The sequence below is a fragment of the Haematobia irritans genome, chromosome 5 (assembly GCF_050003625.1).
Source record: "Haematobia irritans isolate KBUSLIRL chromosome 5, ASM5000362v1, whole genome shotgun sequence".
NCBI classification, from domain to species: Eukaryota; Metazoa; Arthropoda; class Insecta; order Diptera; family Muscidae; genus Haematobia; species Haematobia irritans.
The window spans coordinates 86857391-86867928 of record NC_134401.1 but is presented as its reverse complement, the minus strand read 5'-3'; the positions used below and the strand labels follow the sequence as shown (position 1 = coordinate 86867928).

At 42.8% G+C, this 10538-nt stretch overlaps 1 protein-coding gene across 1 annotated transcript; it reads right to left on the bottom strand.

Moving 5' to 3' along the window:
• Window positions 1-961: 961 nt before the first annotated feature.
• LOC142239086 (uncharacterized) lies at window positions 962-10121 on the bottom strand. Its single transcript, XM_075310848.1, has 3 exons — window positions 10075-10121; window positions 9321-9410; window positions 962-2721 (listed from the first exon to the last, which is right to left on the bottom strand). The coding sequence occupies exon 3, from the start codon at window positions 2715-2717 to the stop codon at window positions 1638-1640; it is 1080 nt and encodes a 359-aa protein (XP_075166963.1). The 5' UTR covers window positions 2718-2721; window positions 9321-9410; window positions 10075-10121; the 3' UTR covers window positions 962-1637.
• Between the last annotated feature and the right edge of the window lie 417 nt (window positions 10122-10538).

Below are 10538 nucleotides of genomic sequence, written 5' to 3'. Positions count from 1 at the left end.
CAAGCGAGAACTGAGAAAGGCTCAGCATAACTCTTGGAATGCTTACTGCAGCAGTATTGAGAATACGTCCGAGGCTTCCAGACTACGGAAGGTTCTAGCATCCACCAACTCCGCTCCAGGTTTCATTAAAACATCGGAGGGCAATTGGACAACGTCCAGTAAGGAGACGCTGGAGGTACTATTGGACACACATTTTCCTGGAAATCAGACGGTTGAACCATGTACTGGCGGTGCCACAGTTGCTCAGCGGTCGTTTCCTGTCGAGGAAATTGTATCGGAAACTAGAATAAGATGGGCGCTAAATAGCTTTGGACCATTCAAATCCCCTGGACCTGATGGAATTACTCCGGCGGAGTTACAAGCTGTAACTGACAAAATTATCCCCTGGTTGTCGGTGATATATAAAGGATGTATCAACTTATCACACTCTTAGAAAAATATGTTTTTCATATGTTCCGATATAAACAAAATGTGTTTCGGGCACAATTTTAAAACACAATATATTTAAGTGCAAACATGTAATGTTCCTAAACTAACACTAAATGTTTGGGACATCTATGTTAATATGTTAGAATATATTATGTTTGGGGCATGAATGTTTCATAAAAATCATATGTGTGAATGCAAACATGTATAAATTTACAAATTTCGACTAAACATACATATGTTGTGATATTTTATTCAAAGCGACAGAGAGAGTATAGAGAAAGAAATAGAGATGGAAACCGGGAGAGTTGACAAAAGATATCAACATAACACAGCGAAAGAATCAAAAGAGAACAATTTCTGTGAAACCGCTTGTATGTTGTTTCAGAAAACTGTTTTATGATAAGGCCAAACATTTGATATGCTTAACTTTAAATATTATTTAATTTGAATAAAGAGAATGGACATTCGGAACCAAGAGTGTTCGCCGAATGCGAAAAGTATGGAAATATAGGGAAAAATAAAAACACGATAGTTTAATATTTTCAATATATAACAAGAGCAGAAGGTTTTATTAAGGTGTTTTCTATTATAATTAATGGTAAACAATATTACCTATAATTTCCAACGATATGGATAAATTTGCAACCGCACCAATTGGCTTATCGATAACAAGTAAAGTGAGAGATGCTCTCAACCAAGATGGCGGAAGGCGGGGCTTTTGACAAGATAAATTAATATTCAAATTATGACATTTCTACTCTGGCAGGGATGTACCAAAAAGTAGTATACAAATTCTAACGAACACTATTAAGTCCAATTAATCTTTACTCGAACTTAAACATTGCCGGCCGCCTTGCAACATCAAGGTATGTTGTAACTAAAACTAAACTTAAAATACAAAATGAGGCTAAGTGCAGTGCAAAGTGAGTTTCCTTCAGTTCATTTACCATAAATCCAATTTATTAATTCATTTATCTTTCCAAATTCAACCTAAGACTAGATTACAAAAAAAACTAATAAAAATAATTACGTAAGGTCAGAAGGGGACCTGGTAGAACCCAAAAGGGGGGCTCTCGCGACAATATATCGATGGGTCAAAAGGGGACCCGTTAGAACCCCAAAAAGGGGGCTCTCGCGAAGAGATACAATAAAACGATGGCCAAAAGGGGGCCGTTAGAACCCAAAAGGGGGGCTCTCGCGCATTTACCCTAGCAGTTACACAACCCGGACAGAACCCAACCGAAGATTGTATAATGAGCCACCGGGAGACCGGGCGACGTATACACCCTATGTGTTATGATTCGCCCATACACCTCAGGACCAAAAACGATCGCAACCCGTCCCACTCGGTAAAATTGCGGATCTGCCAAAGGTAATCCCAAAAAGGATTCCTTGATCCGTTCTGGCACGGCTTCGGCGGGGGTCAACACACGACCTAGATCGTGCACACGAGCAGTAAACGTCAGTCGCTGCTCTGGATCATAAGCGGACGATACTGTCAACCGGCAAAATTGGACCCCCTCAATATTTGTAACCGGTAGCCCTAAGTTCTCGACCATAGAACGACAGATTTGGCTTTGGCGCGCGCAGTTGTCGATTACTGCACGGACCGGAACGGACACACCATGGGGGGACACGCGGACTACGAGGCTGGGCGCCAGAGTAACGACATTCTGCAGAGGCAGAACTCCGACGCCGCCAAAATCGGAATATGACCGTGCCACAGCAAGATCGGACGGACGATTCGTATGGCTCCCACTACGAATCCGCTGAGCAGACCTCGAGCTCCCATGTTCAATTCGAGGCGCCACAGCCGCAGCGTGTAACAAAACATTGTGGTCCCCGGAGCAACTGGGGCACCTACGCCGGCTAGGACAATCCTTCGACTGGTGGGTCTGTGCTAGACATCTGTAGCAATAGCGATGTCGTACCACCATACGTATCCTCTTCTCAATCGAAAGAGAGAGGAACTTCCGACACCGCCGCAATGCGTGACGACCTCCACAAACCCTGCAAACCAATGGAGCAGGAGTTCGACCAACATCAGTAGCCTCTACTACAGCAGGCGCCACCACGGGCTCATCCACAACTACCGGAGGTGGACTCTCAATTTCTTGGGGCGATAGCTGAACCTCCGGAATGGCAGGCGACGGTATCGCCATCGGCTCCTCCAACAATGCCCGTTCGACCGCCGACATATCAAGGGGGCACGCAGTATCATCATCCGATTGATCCATAATAACCTCGAAATTTTCCAAGTCGTCAGCGAAGCACGAGGTATTTTCCATGATACTGCGAGAAAATATACGAATTACAAAGAGTTCGCCGAAGTGTCGGTCAATGAGACCAACTTAGCTATAGGTCGTCTTACAACGCCATTCTCCGTACGTATATCCGCGACCCGAATGTGACCATCTACGCCCGGGTGAACCGACACGACTCGACCTAATTTCCAAGAAGTTGGTGGAAGCTGTTCATGACGAATAACGACTAGGTCATTTACCATAACATCGCGCTGAGGAAATTTCCACTTATATCTCATATGCAGATTCTTCAAATATTCCTCTTTCCAACGTACACAAAACTGTTGTGCAAGAGCCTGTACCTTACGAAACCGATTCACCAACGAAAGAGGCTGTTCGGTTATAACTGGCTCAGCAGGGGCGAGTAGAGGGGCACCTATAAGAAAATGACCCGGTGTCAAAGCGTCAAGCTCCTGCGGGTTATCCGATTGGGGACAAAGAGGTCTTGAATTCAAACAAGCCTCAATACGAGCCAACACCGTCGAAAACTCTTCAAACGTGAAACGAACATTCCCTATTTGCCTTCTGAAATGCAACTTAAAACTCTTCACCCCAGCTTCCCAAAGGCCTCCCATATGAGGCGCACCAGCTGGGATAAATCGCCACGATAGGCCCTGGTGTGCAAACTTAGAGGACACGACATCACTGCTTCCCCTAATTACATCCCGGAAATTTCGTTCAAGCTCACGCGACGCACCGACAAAATTTGTCCCATTGTCCGAGAAAATGGTCGCAGGACAACCCCGACGAGCAACAAACCTATGAAATGCCGCAAGAAAGCCGGCAGTCGACAAGTCGGAAACCGCTTCCAAATGAATCGCCCTAGTAGCAAAACACACGAAAACGCACACATAACCTTTAGTTATGCGACAATAACGTCCGGTGAACGACTTCACCTCAAAGGGGCCTGCATAGTCTACGCCAGTCGTAGTAAAAGGTCTGTCGAGAACAGTTCTTTCCGGAGGAAGAGGAGCCATCACCTGACTACAAACCCGTTTCCTCTCCAAAAGACATGGTTTACACCTATGTATAACCGAACGAATAAGATTCCTCACCCGAGGTATCCAGTATTCTATACGAAGAATACGCAACATCAACTGATTTCCTCCATGAATGGAAATCAAATGAACAAATTCCACCAAAAGCTTCGTGAATCGACAGCTGTAGGGCAAAATTATAGGGTGCCGCTCCGAATACGAAAGAATAGGCGAGCGGCTCAAACGACCATACATCCGCATTACACCCATTTCATCAAGGAACGGGTTCAAAGAAACAAGTGAACTGCCAGTACCTAACGAAGACCTATCCATCAAGTCCTTATATTCATTACCATAATTCATTTTTTGAGCAAGCACTATCAAGCGACTTTTAGTTGCCCTAATCTCAGACGATGATAAACTGTGATCCGCATAGCTACAATCACGCCTATGAGCGGGATGCGTCCGATAAAAGAATCTCATAACATATGAGATAACACGCAGCGCTCTATCCAGAGAAGAAAATCTATCGAGAACATCCTCGTATGAATTAACGAAAGAAGCATGTGCCTTCACAGACCGAATTTCTACGTCGGTGTCAAAAGACGAAGTGTCACGAACCGGCCATTCCGATTGACTACACGATAGCCACTGAGGCCCATGCCACCAAAGTCGAGAGGCGGCCAAATCCGAAGGGGACACACCGCGGCTGCCAAGATCAGCAGGATTATCCTCCGACCTCACATGATACCAATTCGTACCACCGACGTTCTCCTGAATGCGACATACCCTATTCGCGACAAATGTTGTCCAAGCCGAAGGCGTTTTCTTTAACCAGGCTAGTACAATAGTCGAATCCGTCCAACAATAAATTCGACCAAAATCAATACCGATTTCTCGAATGACCGTTCTTGCGAGTTCGGACGCTAAAACAGCGCCGCAAAGCTCCAAACGAGGCAAAGAAACCGATTTCAACGGAGCAACTTTCGTCTTGCACGATAGCAAATTAACGACAATCTCGCCATTTGGGGCCAAAACTCGAATATATACTACCCCCGCGTATGCCTTAACCGAGGCATCTGAAAATACGTGAAGCTCGGCCGAAGTGCACGGTGTGTAACGAATCCACCGAGGAATATTTATCGAATTGACATCCGGATAACTATCTACAAATTTTTCCCACTCGGATGCCGTTGCCGAAGGCAGTATTTCATCCCAGCCGACGCGATCAAGCCAAACCTTCTGCATGATAATCTTTGCCACAATTATCACTGGACCTAACCAACCGACAGGGTCGAATAATTTCGCGATAGCCGACAACACTTCCCGTTTAGTGTATCCACACCTTTTTGCTATAGGCTCGACCGCGAAGTAGAATGCATCCAATTGAGCATTCCATCTCACACCCAATGGTTTCGAATTGCTAGCCTCGACAAATGCCAGCAATTGAGCATCAACCAAATATTCCGGCGGTAGTGAATCTAAAATTTCTCTATAATTCGATGTCCATTTCCGCAGTTCAAATTTAGCCGTCGCAAGCGCCGCGATTAATTGATCCCGAGCCATTATCGCAGTTTCAAGGTCATGAGTTCCGGTCAAAACGTCATCAACGTACATACATTTACGTAATATATCGGCCGCGAGTGGAAACTCCTCCTCAGTGTCTTCAGCTAACTGTAACAGTGTCCGTATCGCGAGATATGGTGCACAGTTTACACCGAAGGTCACCGTTTGTAGTTCATAGTCCTGGACTGTCCTTGTCGGAGAATCCCTAAAAACAATTCTCTGCAACGGAGCATGAGAAGAGTCCACTCGAATCTGCCTATACATATGTGTAATATCGCAGTTGAACACGTATTTAAATAGTCGCCATCGCACAATAAGAAGGACTAAGTCCTGCTGCAAAGTGGGACCTACGTGAAGGATATCGTTAAGACTACTCCCGTTGGACGTTTTATTAGACGCATTAAATACGACGCGAAGTTTGGAAGTCTTCTTCTCGAGGTTAATGACAGGATGATGTGGAAGATAACACGAAAGTGTATCACTTGCAGAAATGGCGGATACTGGCCTCATGTGATCCAAATGCAAATATTCTTTAACAACACTATCATAAACTGATTTCACGTCCGGCCTTTTCGATAATGACGATTCATTACGATAAAATTGCCTCAAAGCAGTTGTTCGGGACTCACCCAAATATCCACGAGGACCGAGCTCTTCCTTTAGCGGAAGTGTAACTATATATCTACCTTCCGAATCTCTGCGCGTTGTCCGAACGTAATTTTCCTCACAGAACTTATCGGAGGGGGACAAAACCCCTTTACGTGGTGTTTCCTCCAACTCCCAAAACCGTAAAAGCGTTCTATCTAAATTTTCCTCTTCATCAACCGCTATAGTCGTAGTAAATGTTTGAATTTGCGATGTAGAAATCGGACCCGTTACTAGCCAGCCGAAAACACTGTTCTGTGCTATCAATGATTGAGCCGCAATCTGCCGGCAACCTTCTAATAGTATTCTCGGGTACAAGTCAGCGCCTAGTAGAATATCGACCGGTCTCGACACGAAAAGATTCGGATCAGCTAAGCGAATATCCGGAATCTGAGACAAAACTTCCTGCGACACCGTAAAGGAAGGTAAATTCCCGGATATAGATTGGAGCACTATAGCCATAGTTTCCAACAAACCGACGCGTTGAGTGGAGATCCGATTTTCAAATTACACATTTTACTCGATTTGGCCGAAATTGCGCTATTTACCCCCGAAATTGTAACATTAGCCGCGTGAACCGGTAGTTTCACCCGATTTCGAAAGCGTTCCGTCAGAAACGAAGATTCTGAAGCGGGGTCAATCAAAGCGCGTGCCGGATATGAAACCCCATCGTGCATGATATTAATCATCGCAGTTCCCAAAAGCACGGCCCTATTTTGCGTCGTATGAAATGCCTGGCGAGGTAGGCACGCCGACGAGGTAGAAGGTTGCGGCTGATCAACCGAAGGCATAGTTCTCGGTTGAAAACTAGCCGCTGAACTCGACAAGGTGTTGGTCGAACCCGTCGCCGAAGTCGCGCTATTAGACGGCGTAGAATCGCGATGCAATAGCGAATGATGTCTCGAATTACATTTTGCACACGAATATTGTCTTGGACAATCCTTCATCTCATGACCTTTCATTAAGCAATTCAAGCACAACCGGTTACGTTTTACCACTATGTAACGTTCCGATACCGAGAGTTTACCAAATTTAACGCAAGCCGAAAGTCTATGATTATGTTTAGGACAAATAACGCACTTAGATTCCGACGAAGCACGCGACGATTTAGAAGAAGACGCATTGGTAAAATGCGCTTTTACCTTCTTTTCCTGAGAACGCTTCGAAGACGTGTCTTCCCGCAAATCATGCAAACACATCAACGTACGAACCCTTTCGGACAAAAAAGCGTCTAAATCCGCCCACGACGAAAGGGCTGATTTGTCCCTAACACTCTGCTCCCAAAGAGTCTGTGTGAGCCGCGGCAAACGTTGAAGGCAAATAAAAACGAGTATCTGGTCCCAATTATCGGTCGAAACTTCGTACGTATTCAATGCCGAAAGACAGCCATTGATTCCACGTTGAATCGATTTCAAACCCGCACTTGTCTCTACCGATACTGCCGAAATTGCAAAGAGAGACTTAAGTTGATTGTGAACTAGAACCCGCTTATTGTCGTATGCATCAACGAGGGCCTTCCACGCGAGGGCAAAACTTCGATGTGTCAGCGGAAACTTCGAGACAATTTCCCTAGCTTCGCCACTGGTCTTCCGCACAAGATGACACAAACGCTCGACGTCCGTTAATCTTGAATTGTTAACATAAACTGCTTGAAACAAATCCCGGAATGTAGGCCAGTCTAGAAAATTGCCCTCAAATACATCCGTATCGCACGGTGGCAACGCCAAATTGTGAACCATATCACAAAGTGGAGGGCCACTAACGGCCACTTCACCCCTAAACCCGGCTTTGCCATTAGGCAGCGACTGCCCATCCCGATCAGCCGGTATCGAAGTAGTCGCGTTATTAGCCCAAATCGCTTCGGATCCTTGAGTCGATTTATGAGACCCGATACTCCGTCTCGATGCTGCAACGACCGAAGACGCAGACGAAGTGATCGATGATCTACGTGACCGACGAAACTGGCCCAATTTTCGATTTATCGCGGACAAACAATTCATATAAGCCTGATGGGACGCGTCATATTTCCCGTCCACCGATTCAATATCGCTCGTTTGCGTTGTTCCGGCACCCTGTAAACTAGCCACGCATTCCTCAAAGCAATCCTGAACCTTTGTCCACAACTTCCCCAATTCCTCACTTCGAATCTCGAGGCTATAGACGTCTAACTCCTCATCTTTCATGGCATTAAAATGGGCGTGGAATTTAATAAGAGCGTCCGAAACGCGAATAAAGCGATCAAAGGGAGATACAGACATTCTAACTTTACGTTCAACTACCAAATTGAAGAATGTAACCAAACACGAAATTACAATATAGCCAAGAAGCAACGGCCAATAAAATTACCAAACTCAGACAAGGTTCCGTTCAATAAAAATAGCAAAATACGCAAAAGTAACTCGAGTTACAAAGATTAATTCGAGTCCACAACTCGCGAAAATCCGACAAAAGATCAAACGTTCGCAGAAACCGAAAATACTGAATGTAGGGTGCACAAAATATTACCCCCGAACGCTTGACACAAGAAAAATTATAATAATAATAATAATAAACAAAGGTATAAATAAATCAATAATAATAAATACCTGTCCAATAAATATTCAAAATTTACCAAATATTTGAATGATCGAATAATTTCTCTCAGTGTGAGAGCGTAAAAGTTTCAAAATATACCGAGTTTTAATTCAAGCCCCGATTCCAACCGGGAAATATTCAAACCTTTGAATTCAACTTGAATTCTAATGTGGGAATTACACGTAGTGTATAGCCCCCTTAAGAATTCAAATGATGATCGATATCCGATAACACGATAGTACGAGATGTGCCCGATTAGTCACTATACTATAGCAATCGACTAAGAGCGCAACACTGATGAGAACAAAACAAAATAAAAGCTTTTGTATGTTCTCAAATGTATGCAAATGAACGAAACAATAATTAATAAATGAAATTTCAGCACAGAAAACGCGAAAAAGTGGTGAATATACGAAACAAAGAGAGTGATATATGTGTATAGTGAATATTAGTGTACGAAAGTGGTGAAAATATGTACTTTAAGTTATTTCTCTCCGAAATTATTTGCACAGACGTCAAAATGGAAATACAAAAACAAAAACCTTGAATGCGTTTTGCCGTCGGCAAATGAAAATTTACTTAAAAACAATGAAAAACGATATTTTCACGCAAATAAAGGCAAATAAACCACTTTAAATAAAAAAAACACTAATATTCACTGATATCACTGAACTTGTACACCACTTTTAGGAATATTTATAATAAAAACCGATCGCGTAGCGTTGTAAAACAACCTTTTTTTTTCTTTAAATGGACGGACGACCACTATATTTGTTGTTGCACCGACCGCGAACTCACTTTATAAGGGAAAATGCACTGCACTTACCTTATAAAACGATGAAACAGATGTTGAGGATGATGAACTGATTGGTTTGAGTTTAAGGTGAAATTGATGACCAGGTCAGGTGGACTGTGTCTATAACAAAAACCAAGAAAAACACCGGTTAAACCAATTCTTCCACTCCGAAGTCCAATTATCCGGTACGAATGGATCAAAATGTTCGCCGAATGCGAAAAGTATGGAAATATAGGGAAAAATAAAAACACGATAGTTTAATATTTTCAATATATAACAAGAGCAGAAGGTTTTATTAAGGTGTTTTCTATTATAATTAATGGTAAACAATAGGTCTGTTCGCGTACTTTTCCAGTAAAAAATATCCAGTAAAAACTAGCAAGAGAGTAAGAGTATATTTTACACTCTTTGCTTAAAATTGCTGAAAAGTACACGAACGGTATCCAGTAACTATTTGCACATTGAAAATTTCAGCTGCTAAAACATTGAAAACAAAAAACGAATCATGTATATTTAACTTCCAATCGTAGTTGCCGAACATGTACATTGTATTGGTACTTTGTTTGTTTTCAATAACCAGCTGGCAACGTATGCTATGGTTTGCAAGATTTTACTGGGGAAAAAATCTCTAGCAAAAACTTGCAATTTCTCTATCTCATAACTGTCAAATGTAGTCTCTCTCCGGCTCTCTTTTGGTGGCGTTTTGGTGTAAACGAACGACTTCCAGTAAAAATTTGTAACAATTATCAAAAATTATCGTGTTCTCGAACGGAGCTAATATTACCTATAATTTCCAACGATATGGATAAATTTGCAACCGCACCAATTGGCTTATCGATAACAAGTAAAGTGAGAGATGCTCTCAACCAAGATGGCGGAAGGCGGGGCTTTGGACAAGATAAATTAATATTCAAATTATGACATTTCTACTCTGGCAGGGATGTACCAAAAAGTAGTATACAAATTCTAACGAACACTATTAAGTCCAATTAATCTTTACTCGAACTTAAACAAAGAGAATAGACATTTGAAAAAAAGCCGGTGTTTTCGCCTTGAGAGCAGCATTTTCTGTATGTGTGGACATGTGTTTTGTTTATCATTTTGGAATTATGGGCACAATTTTTTTCTTGGTTCGTTAAAAGAAATGAGGGGTCTTCATAAAAATAACGAAAGGGCACTATACTCTTTTTAGAGTTGGGACAGTAAAATGAAATGAGGAGGAAATAGTGAAAAATTACACAGTAAAAT

Bases quoted from the DNA above. Each gene is read 5' to 3' on its own strand.
- LOC142239086 (XM_075310848.1), bottom strand. From the start codon at position 2,717: ATGGAAAATACCTCGTGCTTCGCTGACGACTTGGAAAATTTCGAGGTT.